General features: G+C 38.0%; 1 protein-coding gene across 1 annotated transcript in view; it reads right to left on the reverse strand.

Moving 5' to 3' along the window:
• The window catches only part of anos1b (anosmin 1b), an 80,251-nt gene that overhangs the window by 37,873 nt on the left and 20,439 nt on the right, over positions 1 to 21,939 (reverse strand). Inside the window, exons 3-4 of the mRNA XM_022669548.2 lie at positions 5,340 to 5,402; positions 347 to 554 (exon numbers count right to left, since the gene is read on the reverse strand). Coding sequence (XP_022525269.2) covers positions 347 to 554; positions 5,340 to 5,402 — 271 coding nt within the window. The remainder of the gene's footprint in view (positions 1 to 346; positions 555 to 5,339; positions 5,403 to 21,939) is intronic.

Below are 21,939 nucleotides of genomic sequence, written 5' to 3' on the forward strand. Positions count from 1 at the left end.
CTCTTGCGTTAAGGTGTTAAATGTTTAACTATTTTGAAAGTGTTGATTTAACTCCAAAGATTGTGGAGCTATATAAACCCTGAAAAAGTGTTAAAATCAACTCTGTGGGAGTTTATTTAACGTTTGCCTTTTTGCTGTGCACTGATGAAGGATGAGTAACACAAACTGTCCAGCAAGTCTGTGCTTCTGTCCCTGACTTTACATCTACAAAGGTGGGCAGGTGAGGAAACCTGAGTGTTTAAAAACTCCAGCAGCACTGCTGTGTCAGATCAACTTATACACACACACACAGATGTAGAGCACTGCTGAGAATTGTACAACTCATTATATAGCCTATCAATCATACCTTTGAACAGGTTGGCTGGGGGTTGGCAGGTATGGCCACAGCCGTTAGAGCAGCATTTTTTGGAGGCAGAACATTCCCGGTCTGAGCTGCAGCTCTCCACACACGCCGCCGCGAATCCTGTAGCCCTCTGAGGAGCAGGACAGTCCCCCTGCTTCTGACTCTGCAGCGACAGCAGGAACTCTGCACTCGTCACACACTCGTGATGCTTCTGTTCAGATTAAGAGAGATACAGACAGACAGAGAGACACGTGAGGAGACCAAGAAACAGAGATACAGACAGACAGACAGAGAGAAACCAAGAGAGACATAAAGAGAGAGTAAAAGGCAGATAGAGACCAAGAAAGAGATATGGAGCGAGAGACCAAGACAGAGAAAGAAAGAAAGAGAGAAAGAGAGCAAAAGAGACCAAGAGACAGACAGAGAGAAGGAGGCAGAGTGAGACCAAGAGAAAGAGAGCGAGACAGACAGACAGACATAGACCAAGAGAGAAAGAAAGAGACAGAAAGAGAGATACCAAGGGACAAAGAGAGAGAGAGACAGAGAGAGACCAAGAGACCAAGAGAGACAGCAAGAGAGACCAAAATACAGACAGAGAGAAGGAGGCAGAGTGAGACCAAGAGAAAATGAGAGAGACAGACAGACAAACAGAGACCAAGAAAGAGACAGAAAGAGAGATACCAAGGGACAAAAAGAGAGAGAGAAAGAGAGAGAGAGAGAGACCAAGAGACAGACAGAAACCAAGAGAGAGAGAGAGAGACAGCAAGAGAGACCAAATACAGACAGAGAGAAGGAGGCAGAGTGAGACCAAGAAAGAGAGAGAGACAGAGAGACAGACAGAGACCAAGAGAGAGAGAAATACACAGAGAGACCAAGAGACAGAGGAGAGAGAGACAGAGCGAAAGAGAGCAAGCGAGAGAGACCAACAGACAGACAGAGACCAAGAGAGAGACAGAAATTGAAAGAGAGAGAGACAGAGAGACCAATAGACAGACAGAGACCAAGAAAGAGAGAGAGACAGAAAGAGAGAGACCAAGTGACAAAAAGAGAAAGACAGACAGCAAGAGAGAGAGAGAGAGAGAGAGAGAGCAAGAGACAGACAGAGAGAAAGAGAGACCAAGATAAAGAGAGACACAGATAAAGAGAGAGAGAGAGATACGTCTCAGCTCTATATCATCACAGAAGCCAGCATAAACAGTCTAATCACAACCTTTTTATTACCAATTACTAATAACACTGTTATTGATATCTTATTCATTTATCTATTTTGTTTTTAATTCTTCTATATGATTTACTTTTATATGTATGCTATGTAAATGTATATTTTTTATATTGATTGTTATTTTTTACCTTTTGTATATTAAGTACTTGTTTCATTGCTTTGGCAAAAGTTGTTAGAGAGAGAAAGAGAGAGAGAGAGAGAGTGCAAGAGACAGACAGAGAGAAAGACAGATAAGAGAAAGGCAGAAAGAGAGAAAGAGAGATAGAGAGACATAGAGAGAAATAAAGAGAGACCAAGAGACAGAGAGAGAGACAGATAAAAGAGAGACAGACAGAGAGAGACAGATAAGAGAAAGACAGAAAGAGAGAAAGAGAGATACAGAGAGAAATAAAGAGAGACCACGAGACAAAAAGAGAAAGACAGACAGCAAGAGAGATATGTGTATGTATGTGTATGTATATTATATGTATTTGATTTTTATTTTTTACCTTTTGTATATTAACTTCTTGTTTCATTGCTTTGGCAAAAGTTGTTAATTGCAATTCATGCCAATAAAGCTTTTTTTAAATTTAAAAAAAAAAAAATTGAGAGACAGATAAGAGAAAGACAGAAAGAGAGAAAGAGAGATAGAGAGAGATAGAGAGAAATAAAGAGAGGGAGACCAAGAGACAGACAGATAGAGACATATAAAAGAGAGACAGAGAGAAAGAGAGAGACAACGAAACAGAGAAAGACAGAGAGAGAGAGAGAGAGATACGACTCAGCTCCATATCATCACAAAAAACAGCTTAACCAGTCTAATCACAAATATTTTTAAATAATCACTAATAACACTGTTATTAATATCTTATTAATTTATCTATTTTGTATTTATTTATCTATATGATTTACTTTTATATGTATGTTAAGTAAATGTATTATTTTTATATTGATATACAAAAAGTATTTAATATACTTTATATATTAAATACTTGTTTCATTGCTTTGGCAAAAGTTGTTAGAGAGAGAAAGAGAGAGAGAGCGAGAAAGAGAGAGAGAGAGCAAGAGACAGACAGAGAGAGACAGATAAGAGAAAGACAGAAAGAGAGAAAGAGAGATAGAGAGAGATAGAGAGAAATAAAGAGAGGGAGACCAAGAGAGAGACAGATAGAGACATATAAAAGAGAGACAGACAGAGAGAAAGAGAGAGACAATGAAACAGAGAAAGACAGAGAGACAGAGAGACAGAGAGAGAGATACGACTCAGCTCCATATCATCACAAAAAACAGCTTAACCAGTCTAATCACAAATATTTTTAAATAATCACTAATAACACTGTTATTAATATCTTATTAATTTATCTATTTTGTATTTATTTATCTATATGATTTACTTTTATACGTATGTTATGTAAATGCATTATTTTTATTTTGATATACAAAAAGTATTTAATATACTTTTTGTATATTAAATACTTGTTTCCTTGCTTTGGCAAAAGCTGTTAATTGCAATTCATGCCAATAAAGCTATTTTAAATTGAAAAAAAAAAAATTGAGAGTAAGAGAGAGAGAGAGAGTGTAGTCAGCAGTCACCCTCTCATCACGCTGTGGGTGAGCCGCAGTGATACACTGGTGTTTGATGGGACGAGTGCGTTGTGGGTCCGGGCTGTATGGTGTTATTTGTAATGTACTGAACGCTGCTGCCCATGCTGGCACTGCATCACTTCAACTCTGAGACTAACAGGGTAAACACACAGCTCTGGTACTGAACACACACATCTGGCTGCAGGGTTCTGGCCCAGACCCCCTGGAAACTGTTCATTTGCAGAACATCTCCAAGAATTACTTAACCCAACATTTCTCCGGGTTGATGCAACACACATGTTGCCTCCAGTGGGTGAATCACAGAGCCGGGGAACAACAAAGGAGCCTGCGGCCTTTTTCTAATAGTGATCGACTCGAACGCTCACCAGAGTACTTATCATCTAATGGCCTTCATTTACATTACTGTAGCTATACCACAGCTTCACACAGTGCAGTGCAGGGTTATAAACCACTGCATCTCATTATAATGTTTTCTAACAGTTTTCTAACTGTGTTTTGGACTTTTCTAATACACATCATTTAAATTACATTATATTATAAATGCATTATATTTATTTACTTTTTCTGTTTGGAGAAGCATCATTTTTTTCCCTCTATAAATTAATGTTCTACAGAAACTCAACCCCAATTCTATAAAGGTTGGGACACAGTGTAAAATATAAATAAATGTAAATAAATACACACATTTTATTTTATTCAGAATAAAAAAACACAACACATACATGTTAAATTAGATATTGCCATTTTGCCATTCATTTCATTTGCCATTCATCCACTTATGTAAAAACAGAGTTGAAGAGTTTGTAATATTAGTTTATAATATCTGCAAAACAGTGTAAGAAAAATTTCTTTTTTTTCAACTTTTTTGTGCTTGTATACATACCTCTTTAATTTAATGTAAGTGTACACCAAATTCAGAGTTAATTGCCATTGAAATGCACTAAAAACAGCTCCTGGTTCCTATTGGCTATCGGCTCCTGGCATCAATTATTTGCATAATGGGCGTGCTCCAAGCCATCACCCACCCCACTAGGGTTTTCGTGAAACTCATATATTATATAGAAGCCTTTTTTATGTATTGTTGATGATTTTTATTATGGCTTACAGCCAATAAAACCCAAAAATCAGTGTCTCAGAAAATTAGAATATTATATTAGACCCATTGGTATTTATGGCAGTGTGCCAAGTCCTGCTGGAAAATGAAATCCTCATCTCTATAAAAGTTGTCAGCAGAGGGAAACTGTAAGATATGAAGTTCTGTAAGATTTTGTGGGAAAACAAAACTGCACTGAGTTTAGACTTGATAATAAAACACAGTGGATCAACACCAGCAGATGACAGACATGTCTCTCCAAACCATCACTGATCATCAGTAAATTTTACATTTCATTTGTTAAAATCAAGGGAGCAGAGTCTGGAGGAAGAGTGGAGAGACACACAGTCCAAACTGCTCGAGGTCTAGTGTGAAGTTTCCACCAATTAGTGATGGTTTGGATAAAGAGACATGTCATCTGCTGGTGTTGATCCACTGTGTTTTATTATCAAGTCTAAAGTCAGTGCAGTTTTGTTTTCCCACAAAATCTTACAACACTTCATATCTTACAGCTTCACTCTGCTACTGACAACTTTTATAGAGATGTGGATTTCATTTTCCAGCAGGACTTGGCACACTGCTAATACTTACAAAAGTACCAATTGGTCTTATATAATATTAAATTATAATATTAAAACTGATATTTGGGTTTTCATTGGCTGTAAGCTTCATAATCATCAACAATAAAATAAATAAACACTTAAAATAGATCACTCTATGTGTAATACATCTATATAATATATATAATATATATATATATATATATATATATATATAATATATTTTATTTTGAAATGAGTTACTGAAAAAAAGTAACTTTTCAATGATATTATCATTTTTTGAGATGCATTAGTGCACTTAAAATCAGTTTATTAAACTCTTTACCACAAAGATTTCTAAAGCCATCTATGCAAGCCGAGGCATTTAGAAATGGTTATATTAAAGAATGCACTGATGTCTGAGGCAGGGTGTTTGGCTCTATCTGCTGTGTGTTATTGCGCATGCACGTCATGTCTCAGATCTTGGCAGGTTGTAAATGTCTCAGGTCATCTGAACGCACTAGAGATCTGAAATAGACTGTGAGTGGAAAAGCTTACCTCGCAGAGCTTGTGAGACAGGGCTTTTCTTGTTTCCCATAATTCCTTGCATGGTTGAAGGCACTGCAGACAAACAAACAAACAGACCTAAAGGATTGCACATAACCTTTTAAAATGCCACGGCCCCTGAGTCACGCAGACAGAGCATGATCTGTGCTGCACAGGGCAGGCAAATGAATGCATCGTAAACAGAGAGATGATGTACAGGTACTGCACAGGTAAAATCTGAACTCATTTAAACTGATAAATATTGATCACACTCCTGTATTCTACTAATATACCCTTTATACTGAATACCTGTACTGTTAATATTTAAGATTAGTAAGATAACATACAAGTGAAGTGATCTATTAGACTATGCAGGAACATATAAGGAATCATGTAGTAACAGTACAAGTGTTAAACAAACCAAAAAAAATACTCTATAAAGAAGTATTTAGATGCTCTTATCTGGGGAGCTGTTTGTTAATTTGTGGTTTCTGAGGCTGGTAACTCAGGATAATCTTGTCCTGTACAACAGAGGAAACTCTTACTCTTCCTTTACTGGGTCGGTCCTGATGAGTGCCAGTTTCATCATAACATTTGTGATGGTCTTTGATGTTTTTTCTTTACTCAGTTAAGTAGTTTTCGTCATAATCTGGATTAGAACATTACTCAAATATTCACTATTCACTGTATACCTGTAACTCTACCTCTTCACTACTTTACTTTATTAAGAGACAAGAAATTCAAGTAATTAACTCTTGATAAGTTCAGCAGCACAGCTGTTAACTGAAAGCCTGAATTCCAGGTGACTCTACCTCATAAATCTGACTGAGAAAATCCAGCAGAGATGTGTAAAACTGTCTATCTAAGCAAGAGGTGCTACTTTGAAGAATGTGAACTATACCACAGTTGGTTCCGACCCTGCAATGTGATTGGCTGAGGTGTTCTCAGCAAGTAATGCACTGTAACCGAAGCTCTACAGTATTACTCCGCCACATACAAGTAACCTAGCAACGATGCAGCGCTTACAAGCCAAACAGCACAGCTACAAACAGAGCAGCAATGAAACTATTTTAACTCAACTACAGCTTATCATATATACAGCAGCGCCAATATTACACGTTATAGCACTCCCTCTCGTGTATAATTGCTTAAATATATGATTAGCTGTCTAACCCTAATGAATTAAGATGTAAGAGTAACAATTGTGTGTTAGTTGTGTGTTAATTGTGAAGGAACCCCTTAAAGGGGGACTAAGCCCCCCTGACTTTTGCTGACTCCACCCTCTGAAAATAAAATGAAATAAAAAAAAGGCCAAAAAATGGGAGGGGTAGTTTGGGGGGGGCACTGGGTGATGTATGGGTTTAGAGGAGGGGCATTAGGGAGAGCTGAGAGTGAGACAGTGAGAGTGATTTTGTGTAAAGAACTTCATGAACATGTTTTTTAAGTCCATAGACCTATTTTAACTTGAGTAAAAAGAGGTATAATATGTTTTCTAGACAACACAGTTCTATGATTTTAATGCTCACAAACCAACATAACCTGTTAAGTAAGTGATTCATTTATTTGAATTAACTTTAAATGCTTTTGTGCCTCTGTTCCATGGCATTGCTAAAATTTTATTTGAAAAACAAAATGTATTTTTGTTTTTAAAGGGGCACTAAATAGATTTTTTGCTGACTAAAAAGGCGAAGGCAGTTTGGGAGGGGCACTGGGTGATGTGTGGGTTTAGAGATGAGGCAGGAGGAAGAGCTGATTGATTAGCTGAGCTGCAGCAGCAGTGTTTTTTAAAGTTAGGAAATGTTTATGAAACATTTAGTGGCTTATTAAGATGCTACAGTTTCACATTAAAGATCCAAACTTCTCAAGAATCCTATCATTTTAATAGTGAACTACAGTGAGAAATCCAGCGTACAATCTGATACAGAGTCTCCTGCTGCAGTGTAGAAATGAAGCGTGCTTTATATAACAGATTACAGAGTGAGTCGGACAGCGCAGGGCGTGTTCTGTAAGTGTGTGTTTAGTCTCCCGTGTTCTCCTGTGTTTTCCTCTTTGCGTGGCCCTTTACTTCAGTCCCATCTAATCTATCAAGCATGTCTGCTCCCAGCAAGCCCAGCTCCCAGTCTCTCCAGACCAGCCCCTGCTCACTCACGCCTGCTCCAGTACAAACTGGAGAATATTAAGACATCTGTTGTGCGTTATCTGATGGATTATTCCGACATCTGCCACCATCTATTCTCCCCACCAGAGAAGACAGCTTTCACTTGGCTGAACCCCAAAAGGACCGCTCTGCCTCGAAGGGGGAACGGATAGTAAAAGCAGAAAAACAGACAAAGGTGTCACTTTACCACAAAAACAAGCACAACAAAGGTGTAAATTTGATTTATCGGCCACTCGTGTTGCGTTCTGTCAACAGGGTTGCGAAAGCACATATGCAGGAATTCTGAGCAAAGAACTAGAGAACATAAAATATTCTCTCTATATGCTGGATTTTGCGATATGTGCATCCATGGTTCATGTTACTGTACAAAGGGTTATGGTTTCACCCATACAAACACACAAAAATACACCTTTTTTATGCAAAAATGAATAAAGTACAAGACAAAAATTTGGACACAGCATTTATAATAGATTAATACTAAAATCATCCAAACAGAAAGAAGAAAACATATGAAATTATTTATTAAACAAAAAAGTGCATTTTCCCAGTCAGTTTTATAAAATAGAGTCCCTTGGAATTCAGGCTTTCAGTAAACAGCTGTGCTGAACTCATAGTTTAAAAAAAACATTAAGAGTTATACTGTATTTTTAGTAGCAACTCACAGTGTAGTAATGTCACTGTTAGTAATCTTATTCCCCCAGTGCCATTTCCTCAATCAGGGATGCCAGGTATGGAACAAAATAGCACACAGCAAACAGTTTGCAACCTGCAGCCATGGAAACGGGTGAGCTGTTTTTTTTTCCTGCTCAGCAGATAATCACCAAGCTTCAGTAAGGTTGCTGACCATAGCTGGGTAATATTATCCCTGCCAATAGCATAGTAGAAATGGCCATTTAAACAATAAAATGTATATATTAACTGAACAGCTACAGAGTAAGACTCGTCTCCACTTTCCAATGGGTGTCAAGCTAGCAACCTGCATGAGCTTCGCATCTGGGGAGGGTGGGTGGGGCTAAAAAATCTATGCAGTGTTTGGAAATTGGACCCCTGTAGCCATTTCACACCCTCAATTTCATTTACAATATTATTGATTGTTCCATTAATTACTTGAATTTCTTGTCTCTAAATAAATAGCTCTATTTGAGTTATGTTTAATCCATACTATGAAATAGGACTTCTCAACAAAGTAAAGGAAAAAAATACTTAAAGAAATAAAAGTCAGTCAGTCCAAGAGATAAAAAAAAAACTATGAACAAATAAGGACTACTAATAAGGAACAAGGGATGTCACCACATTTTCCTTTTAATTCAGCAGGTCTTGCTGCTCGGTGGTGGTAGTAGGGGATAAGTTAAGTAAAGCTAAAGTAAGTAACCAAAACTATCATTCTTAAGTCAAACGAGTGTATGATGTTAATCTACACCGATTTATCTCCTGAAAACTGTTTATTTGGGTGAGTAAAGTGCTTCTGTTTATTTACAGCAAGCTTAGATTTCCAGATTTCCGTTAAGGCTGGGTGCAGCAACAGTAGCATTAGCATTAGCGGCTAACCGCTAGCACTAGTAAATGCTGCACAACAGTGTTACACTGAGGAACTCTGAGTGTTCCCGTATCCTAGGCCGATATTAGCTAGAGCTTCAGTTCGATATACTTGCCTCTGAATGGCTAAAAAGCTAGCACTTAACACAGTTAGTAGCTAATGCTTATGCTGCTCCAGCAGTGCTAGTTGGGGATAGCAGCATCCTACAGGCTGATATACTCACCTCTGAACAGCGAAAGAGCTAGCGCTTAGCATGGTTAGTGGCTAATGCTAATACTGCTCCAGTCTTAGTGCTGGAGAAATTTTACTGAAACTCCTGTATAACTCTGTGCTTCAGCTGAGTGTCTTTACTGCTCCTTAATAGCTGACTGGTAGAATTCATACATAAGATGCACCGATGTTTTTAGGAAAAATTAAATGAATTTAATTGCGCCTTATTGTGTGAAAAATAAGGCAATTTAAATTAGGGGTGGGCGATATGGCATCACGATTTTTCACGATTCTTTTCATGTTGCTTGAGTACAATCAAACAATCTAACCATTCTTAAATACAGCACTAAAAACCAAACCATTTTGGCCAAGCCACGTTTTGAACAGATTTTAATCCATGAACACTGGTTTAAAATGGTACACCAAAACACCATTCAGGTAAAGTGCAATCATGCTGTTTAAACAGCAAACTTAGCCTATCACAAAAATAACAAGGCAAGACCAAGACAGTAACAATTAAATAAAAGCGGTTAAATAAAAAATTGCTGATAAAAAAAACTCTTCCTGTAATTTAAGGATTACTATTAGCATTCAATGTTTTGACAGGATTTAAGACTCAACTGCTTAACTGACAATGTAATTTAGAACAAAACTTTTTTTTTTTTAGAAAAAATTAAGTATTTCTGGCTTGTTTTCCTCTGGTTTAAAAGGAACCATGTCCTTTGCCAGGTAAAAGTGATTCAAAAACGCTTCTGTTACCTCTCTCCATCATTTACTTCTCTTCTCGTAGGAAGTGCCTCTCTCGAATGACTGTTTTAGTGTTGTTTGTTTTGGTCCTGCTGTAGCATTAGCCTCTGCTAGCTGCGGTGTAGTTAATCTGCTGGTTACCTGACTTTCAGTGTACTGTTTGAGATGTCGCCTCTTTAAATGGTTAAAAAGAGTTGTCGTGCTTCCGTCCGACGTGAGAACGACCTCTGTGCAAATTTTACATATCACTGTTGTTTGTGTAACGTCAGCTTGGAAAAATCCAAACCAGGTCCATATTACTGAAATCGCCCTTTTTTTAGGAACTAACTCTGCCGCTGTGTTTTGATCCATGGCTTCGCGCTTGTGAGAAAAGGGGAGGGGCAGTAAGCAAAGGTGTTCCGGTGAGCTGATTGGTTTATGTGCGGGCCACTAGGGTGCGTAAAAGGGCACTAGCAAATAGAGTGCTTTGGTTGAGCAGAAAACTGCTGTAGTGGATAGAATGTGCTTAACGATCCAGCGTTTTTTTCTGTGATGGCTTATCGTAGACACCTTATAATACTTCACGATCTGTTATCGTCATATCGCACACCCCTAATTTAAATAAATATATAGTGTAGCGTGAACATATGGTTGCATGGTTGCATTGTCAAGGTCAGCTCGGCCATCGCATGCACTGCCTCCATCTAACAACCACTGACAACCCTTGTGGGTCACATTCACACCCCACACTTCAAAACCCCAACCTCCACCCCCCTCCCTACTAACACTAACACACTCTGCACTCTAAACACACAACGCCTGCAAGCCATCAATGTGACAACACACTCCTCTGAGAGTGCGGAAAGGGGGCTGGGAATGCACCGCTAAAACCTCGTACCAACAAAGAGCAGCGCAGGAGAGCTGGACCCCGAGCCGGACCCTCGGCCCTGCGTCCTCCACATCAGCGCTCCCATATCCATCATGTTTAGACGGCTACGCTGTGCTTAGTCTGCCTCTGACACAGCTTATCAGCGGCTAATTTCTGTAGCGCAGGGCACTGGCTGGATCCTACGACGTGATGACGGATGGATGACAGACTATATCAGACTATATATATGGAAACAGAAGAGGGAGGAGTTGTAGGGAACAGCAGCGTATCCTACATCATCATTCCGTCTAGACAAATCCTCTTATCCCTTATTAGAAAGCAGGCTACACTACATTACATGTTTAAAGCAGGTAATTACACTATACACTGTACACTGGAGAGAAACGTCTCATTCAGGACTGATTTCAGAGTGTCTTGCAGCCTCAACACAAGGCCCTGATTGTTATTATTACAGAATGCACACTAGGGCTGCATGATACTGGACAGATTTTACATCGCAAATGTTCTTTTTTAGACTATCTTACAAATTTAGCGCAATATTAAACAATGCAGGGCCCGTGAAATCGACAGCCCCGCCCCCACCCGTGCGCTGTCTTGTGTCCGGCCCAATCAAGAGCTGAATCAGCTCCGAGCTCAACTCAAAATCTGAGGAAAACAACAAAACAACAGTAATAGGCCCTTTAATCAAGCATTTAAATAGCTTTTTAAAAGGTAAAAAAGAGCGTTTGCTTTCGTGGAATTAAAAGCATGAATTCAGCTGTAACTGGAAATATCTGCGCTGAAAAAAAACTGTGCTAGGCTGAGGTGCACAGCTATCCACACGTGCTCACGTTTACAAGCACGTGCCCAACCATGTGGATAAAGGCCATGCTTGCGGTTACCTCGTGTTTACTCCTGCTTCCCCTCCCCCTCGCGCTTCTCAGGCAGCAGCATCCCATAACTCGCATAGACACAGAGACAGCACTGTGTATCTACTACCTCTTGTGTCAAGAATTAAATAAATAAATTAAAAAAGCATTGCAACTAGGGGTGTGCCATATCATATCATACGCAATAATGTCGGCAACATTTTTTAATATGGTGAACGATATTATACCCTAAAAATATTGTGCCAAAAAATATCACCCACCCCTAATTATCACATCAGGGTACTATTTTTTTACAGTTTTTAGCAAAAGAAAAATTCACACTGTTCTCATCTTCTGTTTTATATCTACTATAGACAGATTATATCTGTACAGTATCATTTATTTCATTTTAATCCTGGATATATGGAGATATTTGGAGTGTATTATTAGTATCATGACGTTCTGGATCGTTGACTTCTATTACAAATCTAATCAAATTCTTTTATTTTTTTAATAGCTCAGGTAGGGGTGTGGCATAAATCGTATGCAATAATAAAATAAAATTTTCATTTTGTTGCAGTAGTGTGTTCTTAAAAAAAAACAATCATTAATTTATATCACCAAGAGTATCGTTATTGCAAAAATACCATGAAATATTGTAATATTATTTTAGGGCCATATCGCCCACCCCTAATTGCAACATGACCTTTTTGATTTAACCCTTGTGTGGTGTTCGGGTCTGTGGGACCCGTTTTCATTTTTCATCAAATGATACTAAAAAAATATTTTTTCTAACTCAAACTCATTGGCATTGGCTCATTTTTTTGAAAAACATATATCAAAACACATTTTCGATAAACACACACTGTACACCCCCCCTCACACACACATTTATATTACATACAGTGTGTTTGGCCAAGGGCTAATAAACATTGCTTCATTTGTAAATTTGAAACTAAACAAATTTTCTACTCATATCTTGAGTTTAATTCATTTTCTTTTACATTTTATTAAAAAACTAATAAAAATAAGAGTAGCACTTTTTGAAATAAATGTAACATAAGAAAGGTAAAGGGCAAATATTAACCATGTAAGCTGTTTATATTGCTTGCAATTTAGGTGAAGCAAGCATGTGTAAAGCATTTTAATGTAGAATTGCTTAATTTTGCTGAATTAAATACAAGTAACAAAGTAAACGAGTAACAAAAATATGAACACCATACAAGGGTTAATCATCTCAAGTGACATCACACGTCCTGCGATGTGAATATTGCGCATGCGCACATCACGATGACGATGCTTAAACGACATATATTGTGCAGCACTACAGCACACAGAGAGTTTAAAGCTGAGAGTTTATATGAAGGCGTCCCTCAGGGATGGGATCTGCTTCCTCTGCTGTTCTTCATCAGCCTCTCTCTGTCCAGAGGAGCTCAGACATGTTCTGTTTCAGAACAAAGCTGACTCTTTGGCCCCGTCAGACTATACTGAGTAGCCTCTGAGTGACTGGTCTAGCGGGACCTTTTCTGCCTGCTGAAAACCACTTAATCTTCATTGACAGAGAGAAAAAGCAGAGATTTCAGCAGAGGAAAGACAGTTATGATGCCATTACAGGAAATATATGTTTAAACGTGTTCTGTGAAGTTATTTCAAACGCCTGATCTTACTTTGGATACATTTGGATAAGTCATTGCAGTATACACTAGTTCACACTCATATTTATAGAAATAAAAACTATAATAAAACTATAAATACTTAGTCATTCACCAGCAGATGACAGACATGTCTCTCCAAACCATCACTGATCATCAGTAAATTTTACATTTCATTTAAAGTAAATCAAGGGAGCAGAGTCTGCAGGAAGAGTGGAGAGACACACAGTTCAAACTGCTCGAGGTCTAGTGTGAAGTTTCCACCAATCAGTGATGGTTTGGATAAAGAGACATGTCATCTGCTGGTGTTGATCCACTGTGTTTTATTATCAAGTACAAAGTCAGTGCAGTTTAGTTTTCCCACAAAATCTTACAGCACTTCATGCTTATCTCTGCTGACTGCAACTTATGGAGATGCAGATTTCATTTTCCAGCAGGACTTGGCTGTAAAGGCATAATCATCGACAATAAAATAAATAAATGATTAAAATAGACCACTCAAAAAATGTCTCTATGTTAAAGAGAATCAGTATTAAGATAATAAGCATAATTACTAATTACTATTATGAATAAGCATATTACTGTTTATTCTGGCAAAACAGGGAGTAATAATAGCTTAGAATAAGCAAAAAAAAGGATCCCATAGTTTCTTTAAATTATTGGTGCAGCCTCTTGTTTTTTTTACGCCTTGCGCACGCATCGTTAAAATAGCTTCAGAGTTTAGGAATACATCTACGCTGATGGGGTGGTCTGGAAGTGAGGTGTTTTCAGGTCAATTTCTGGAGTGTTTTTATGGATGGATGGATGGATGGATGGATAGATACTTCTGAAGGAAATTTAGATTTTAAATTTATATTTAGTTTAATGGTGGAAAACACAGGAGCTTTACTGACTGATTAAAATCCTGACAACAGTCAATCACCAGAGTCTATTCCTAGAGGTGCGCTGAGTGCACGTACACTCCCACTTGTTAAACACACACAATGTTCCGCGCTGTTAAGATATGAATGCGCCAAAGTCAGAGAGCACCTGGTTCTTAAAGGGAATGACAACTGCACATTTCACTGGTTTATTTCACGCTACGCCCAGAAAACACCCAGGATTAATTAAGACAATTAGTTCATGCCTTTTGCGCATTTTGGCATATTGATAAAGAACACTAAAATGCCTCCCTTTCCTGTCCCTTTACAGTAAATAGGCATTGAGTGCTGTATCAAAGCCGTTCTGGTAGCTTAATTGAATGATAAATACAGAAGTTGTAATAACTTAATCCTTCCTGTTTTTTCCTGCTGTCTTCACCCCTCCACACCTCTGATTCTCTTTTCGTCTGGTACCTGGCTGTGAGAAACCTCGGGATCCTGACGCGAGAGTCCTGAGGGAATGCGGTGCCACGGAGCCTCCATCCGAAATTCCAGAACATCACGGCTTTGTTGTTGTAACCGGAGCTTCGTTCCCAGCACTCGGGATGGGTTGGAAATATTGCGGCCGGTGCATGCGAGACTCCCGAGGGCCTCATCAAAAGTATGTTCTTCTGTCTGTGAGCTAACTTTGATCCACCTATTGACTGCTGCCCACAGCGCGCAACGCTCCTCTGGGATGCAGGAATTCAGCCGACGTGCCAGCCTATAAATTAGAGCGCGGATACAATGCCCTGTCTCCACTTCAACACTATAAGGTGAACCAGGTGCATTTCTGAGGCTAGCATATGTGAAACTCAAGACGCTTGCCGGGGAAGCCGACGCAATATTTCATCGAACAGGAGGTGTGCGTGATGATGCAGGTTAAAAAAATGCGCGACAGTAATACAGATACAGTGGTGAGCGGGAGCAAATATCAGAGTGACCCTGCGAGGGTCAGAAATGTGTTACTGTTTAAACCCGGCCTCACTGGACGGTAGTCTTCACCGATGATGGATGGGCAGCTTCATGGACCTCAGTCCGGGATTTAGACATCTATATGGTGGTAGTTGCAACAGTCATAAACCTTCTGGTTCGAGGCTTTTTTTCATTCCACTGGTTGTTCTTGTTACCAACTGGAAGAATGTCATCCCCAAGCTTAGTGGGAAAAACATGTGAGAGAGGTGTGGGCTGGAAGACATTATTGGCAATATGGAAAACTCTTCAGAAAAAGATAAAAGCCCAGTGGTCTTCAGTAAAAAGGTGGACCACCAGATGGACAGAGCAGCCAAGACCGAGCCAACCCTATCAAACACCACTCAAACAATCCAGACAAGCTGCTTTTTTATTTCAGCATCTTATCAATGACTTTATTACTGCAGTTCATCACCTGTCAGAACTAACTAACTCTAATTATTCTCTTCTTAATCCAATCTTGTTAAGCTAAGATAAAGGCTAAAGCTGCTGTTTCCATGTGGGTCAGCCAGACATCTTCCTGTAGCAGTTTTCACCCCATCACCGCTGCATGGCTAAGAAAGGATTGGGCGGCTGATTGTTGACTGTTGTCAGGGTTTTAATCAGTCAGTGGCGCACCCATTGTATTTCCCATTACCAAGATAGAAACACGAGAGAAATTTACCTGAACGCACCTCACTTCAAGACCACCACGCCCATCAGTATAGATTTATTCCTAAACTTGTGTGAAAATAGACTGTTGACGGAGCGTAAGATAGCAATGAGCATCAGGACGCACCTTGCACAGGGTGTGAGACAGTGTCCATCATGTTCCAGCACTGCTTTACTAAAGAGACAAAGGCAATTGGTTTTCTCAAAGCATTTGAGCTTATTTAACTTATCAGGTGTCACAGTGTGTAAAAATCAGGGTGGTACTGCATTTCACAGATAATCAGATAACTTAAGTAATAAGTACATAAATAGATTCTATTGAAAATTCAATGTTTCATTTTTTGGTAGCTTTGATTAACAAGATCTAATACCAAGAAAAATACAAAACCAATCAAAAGTTTGGACACACCTTTAATTTAGTGGTTTTTCATTATTAATTTTCGACATTGTTGATTAATAATGTCAACTACTATGAAGTCCTACACTATGAAGAAAAACATATGTAATTATTTAGTAAACAAAAAAGTGTTCAACAAATCAGAATATGTTTTATATTTTACATTCTTTAAAGTAGCACCTCTTGCTTGGATCTTCTGTTAGAGTCACCAGATATGACTTTCATTTATTTCAATTTAATTCAAATGTGTTTGAGAGCATCAGTTGTGTAAAGTAGTGAAGAGGTAGAGTTACAGGTATACAGTGAATAGTGAATATTTATAGAGTAATGTTCTAATCCCGATTATGAGAAGCAACAACTACTCAACTAAGTAAAGAACCCAAAACATTTAAAGAACTTTGAAAATACAGTAAAGACCATCAATAACATTATGGTGAAACTGGCACTCATTAGGAACGCCCCAGGAAAGGAAGAGCGAGAGTTTCTTCTGTTTTACAGGATTAGTTAATCAGAGTTACCAGCCTCAGAAACTACAAGTTCTCAAACAGCTCCCCAGATAAGAGCAGCTAAATACTTCTTTACAGAGTATTTTGCTTTGTATATCACTTTTAAGTTCCTACATAGTCTCAATTATGGGATGAAAATGATTTACTTTCACTGAAAATCTGTACTGTATTCATACACACTTAAAATACACATCCACTCACAGAAAAACTCGATCATACCCCAACATTTCAGAGCACAAAGTGTGTCTGTACAGTGGTATAATTACATGAATATTTCAGATGGTTTTAATGGGGGGTAGTAGGAGGTGGAATGTGTGATAAGGTTATCAGCCATATGTATTTGAGATGGTAAGAAGGATATTAAAGCGTTTAAACTCCCATGAGAAAGTGCTTTTTCTCAGGCTCACGTTTCCGGACTGACGGTGATTGTGAGCGCTGCTGACGTTTGTTTTAAAAGCGATAACTCGCTGTTTCACCAGTCGGCTACTACTTCTCTGTGACCAGTTTCTAAATCAGTAGCAAATGTTGCACTGAATTAGTTTGGAGAACTACTGCAGAATCAGGGGGGATAAAAGCACAGCTTGACCCGCTCGTGAACCCAAACAGCACACTAAGCCCAGTTTATTTATTTGCCCTTTGCTTTTGTTTATACTGCGCAGGGGAAACTTCCTCACTGCTAATGCTCTAATCCAGCCTTTTGATCAACTGCAGCAGCGCAAGCAGGAGTTCGAGAAACAGAACGAGAGCAATCCGGCCTAAACCGACAACAAGCAGCGGATTTTAGAGAGTTTTTCTCCAGGAAAAGCCAGTTTAGTCCTGCTTAAACTGTTACATGTAGGCCAAAGATTTTATCGATTTTATCGAAAAGTGACTAGCGACAAATCTAGCGAGTTTTTGTGGTGTTATTGAAGACTTTTGGCGACTCTGAGATGAACACATGCTCTTCAGTTACTGACCTCCACGCTGACCTCCCACAACACTCACAGTGCAGTCTCACACACACACACCGCTCCCCGAACACACTGTGCGTGCTGACTGTCCACAGAGTCTCCCTATTTTTAAAAAGCTATTCAACAATTTGTCTATAATAGGTTTGAAAATAAAGAAAACTTAAGAAAGCTAAAAAAAATATATAAAATAAAAAAACTGCTGTAATAATAACATTTAACAACACGACAAAAAACTGTTTTATGTAATTTGTGTAATAACGTTATTTTGAGACGTGACTGCCTATTTAAAAAGCAACAGAAGTTGTTCCTTTGTTGAAGTTTATTTGTATCATTTCTAACATATTTAGAGTGTTTTTTACTCACTTTTTTCTCTTTCACAATGTTAATCCTTTACAGCTTCAAAAACATGTATTATGCAAATTAGGTGATGATGTCATCTAGCGACTTTTAGGAGATTTTAGGGGGAGGGGAAATCGATTTAAATAGAAAATCTGATTTTTTTTTTGGGCCATATCGCCCAGCTCTAGGCTAAAGTAAGACTCAAATCAAGCAATTTTTTTATTTTCTAGCTTAAATTTCTACACAAGTATCAAAATAACTTGACTGGTGATTTTTTTGTGTTCAAATTTCTTAAAATAAGGTTAAAAGTCTAAGTAAGACTGAATATTATTATTCCTAAAACAATCTTACATTTACAATGCTTAGTAAGACTAAACATTCTTAGCAGAGCAAGATATAAGATTTACTGCTTTGAAACTAGATAAATTCACTTGCTAAGATTTAGTTTTTTTGCAGTGCACGGATCCTGTTCACATTGGCCACACCCGCACTAGCGTGGTGCAGGGGTGTGCACGTGTCTGAACTCCACACCTATGACTCATCATTTACATTTAAATATCTACTTCAAAGACTTGTGTGCAATTAATTGTAGTTAATTACAGAATATTTACGGATTCAAGAACTTTATTGTCATTTCACATCACATGTGGTAGCTACATGAGGTGAAACGAAATTGTATTCCCACGGTCCAGATCCACCGAAAAAGCAGTTCTTAAAATAGATAAATATAAAAATAAATAGAATAAATCAATCAAACTAATAATACAATATATAAGATAAATACACAAAATATAAAGGAATAGTGAAATCCAAATGTTCGTAATTAATAGAATTCTTTTTTTTTTGGGTTGACACCCTTTAAAAAATGGAACACAACCCTACCAGTAATCAACAAGCACCATAACATTACACAGCATCAGCCTTTACACTGTAGAAATGTTATTATCTCCTCATATCACGCTTAGATCTTGACCTGCCACTGATCCTTTACAAAGCGTCACCCTTCAGGCAGGTGTGGTAAACAGACTTGATGTCCCTGGATAAGATCAGGATCTGAATCCCAGTATGTGAACTCTCTATACTTTTACCCCATACACTACCGGTCCATCTTTCCCTTTATTTTTACCATTTAAGATCTTCATTTACAGTCAATAACTGGAAATGGCACATTTTTGCAGTAAAAGTTTAGCTCAAAACGTAACTTAAAACTTAAAAAAACCCTTTTTAGAAACACTTAATTGATTAACAGCTTACAGCAGGTAAGCAGCAATGAAAATAAACTGTACTTTGGAAATTTCAATTTCCAAACTCTTTGTCTATAGTAGAGCTTGGCGATTAATCGATTTTATCTATTAATTTGAATTTACAGTTAAGGATGATGTATTTTTTTTTCACCACCAACGCTCCCCTAAGCTTTGTATCATTTCTAACATATTTAGAGTGTTTTTTACTCACTTTTTTCTCTCTCACAATGTTTATCCTTTACAGAATCAAAAACATTTAGCGACTTCTAGCAACTTTTAGGAGATTTTAGTAGGGGAAAAAAATCGATTTAAATCGGAAATCTGATTTTTTTTTTTTTAAATCAAAGATTTTTTTTTTTGGTCATATCGCCCAGCTCTAGTCTATAGTAAAGCTGTAGTGCTGAAACAGATGGTGTTGCTGCTGTTACTCTCTACTGCAGCATTTACACACTTACACACTTACAGCACATTCAAACTTTCATCATCATAATAACTAGAAAAAGACACAGAATGTCCCTATATATCCAGGATTAAAGTAAAATAAATGATACTGAACAAATATAATCTGTCTCTAGTAGATATATAATGGGAAATGAGAACAGTGTGAATTTTTCTTTTGCTTAAAACAGTAAAAAAGTAGAACACTGATGTGATAATTAGGTGTGGGAGATACAGCAAAATATTTAAGTGTATAATATCGTTCACAATATTCAAAAATATTCGATACAATACGATATGGCACGCCCTCACTACTCTGTGATAGGGGTGTGACGAGACACTAATATGTGTCTTGTTGGTCACTGTGTTATCGTTTATTGTTTTCACTGGAGCAAAAATGCAGCCAGACATACATTTTAAAAATGGGGTATGCAGCCTGTGCGACGCATAGAGGCGCTGCACTAAAGGGGCGCTAAATGAAAGCCCCAAATAAATTTTCTCTCAGCAGAAACAGCCAATCAGCTTGCTGGTTTTGCAGAGTGCGGTGGGCTAATAATGACAGAATGTATCTCCTCCATCCACAACCACCCCCCGGGGGCGCTGATACTACGTTTGCATACGCCACCAACAGAACGTAGTTGTACTCCTGCTGTGTTGCCAGATCCCGCTTAAAAAGTCCACACTATTTTTTTTTTCCCGCGAGACAGGTTAAAGCTTGACGAGAAATATCGACATGTTTTAATCTGGCGAGATCTTATGCCTCGAGATCTCATCACACCCTCACTACTCTGTGACATAGAGAAGAAGGTGCTATAAGATCTGTTCAGACCTGACTCTCACCCTGGATGAATCTCATGTTAAAACACTAGTCATTAATGCTGGCAGGGTGTTACAGAAACAGAGGTTGTTGCTACAGAAGACTAAAACCATTAATATGCCAGACTGATAAATGAACAGCTGACTCTATTTCTAATATGGAAGAAATAAAAAAAAAGAGCCATAATTTATCTTCCTCAGCCCTGAACCTTCTCTTCTAGACCTTCTTTTATAAACAGACTACCTGAGTTCAGCTCTCGACCTCTCCTCTTTTAGCTTAAACATTTTCACTGTACATGAGAAGCAGGAAGGGTTAAGGGTTCAGATTTAGAATACTGACATTTACATTCTACTGGGAGAAAAAGCACATGTGGAACATCTTTCATTCAGAGACGCAGCATTGTGACGTTTCACAGCTGTGCATTAAACACAGGCTCAGTGTAAACACCTTTAAAGCTGAAATGAAAGTGCTGGAGTAATGTGGGACGAGCTGGTCATTACAGTAATACGGCGTCTCACAGAGACTACTGGAGCGAAAACGCCCAGACTGATTACTGCACTTTAAATCAGCAGATAAAAAAAACACTATTCTAACTGTGGGAACAGCCTGGGTGTTCTTAAAGAGCCACTAAACCCTAAATCATATTTTTTTGCATTAATAGCTTAAATATTAATAGCTTTGTGTTCCTTAGAAGTAATGAAACACACCAGTCCTGATTAAAATTATTATAAATATTTCCTAACCTTTAAAAAAACAATTTTATTTTGGTAATTTGTGTCTCTAGAGCACCCTCTCAGGTACAGCTGTGCTATAGGTGAGGATGATGATCACAACATGCAGATTAGTCAATCAAAAATACAGGAAAATAAAGGAAATAGATTTTTTTTATATATAGAACTAAGAAGTGTAAGTACTAAGAAATATATAATAAAAAATACTTTGCAATGTTAAAATAAAACAAAATAAACTGCTTGTTGCCTTAAATTATTTAAGTAAGTTCAACCTATCTAGGCTTTTTTACTAATTTCTTAGTACATTACACAAAATGTGTAATAAAAAAAAAATAAATATATATATATATTTATATATATTATTATTATATGCATTATAATTTCTTTATATCTATAAGCGCTGTATGTGCTGCGTTCACTGCTCTGTGTTTAATACATCTGCGCTGCATGTCCCATTGAAAACAATGTGTTCAAAAGCGCAGTGGCAAATTATCAGTGTTCTGTGTTAAAGCAGCTTCACACTGCACAGATATACAGATATACACACTGTAACACAGAATCTTCTCACTATATTCACTTTCTTGCTCCTGTTACAGACAGCTCTGACCAATCAGAGGGGACGATCTGCTTGTGTGGTTTATTGATGCA

The sequence above is a fragment of the Astyanax mexicanus genome, chromosome 16 (assembly GCF_023375975.1).
Source record: "Astyanax mexicanus isolate ESR-SI-001 chromosome 16, AstMex3_surface, whole genome shotgun sequence".
NCBI classification, from domain to species: Eukaryota; Metazoa; Chordata; class Actinopteri; order Characiformes; family Acestrorhamphidae; genus Astyanax; species Astyanax mexicanus.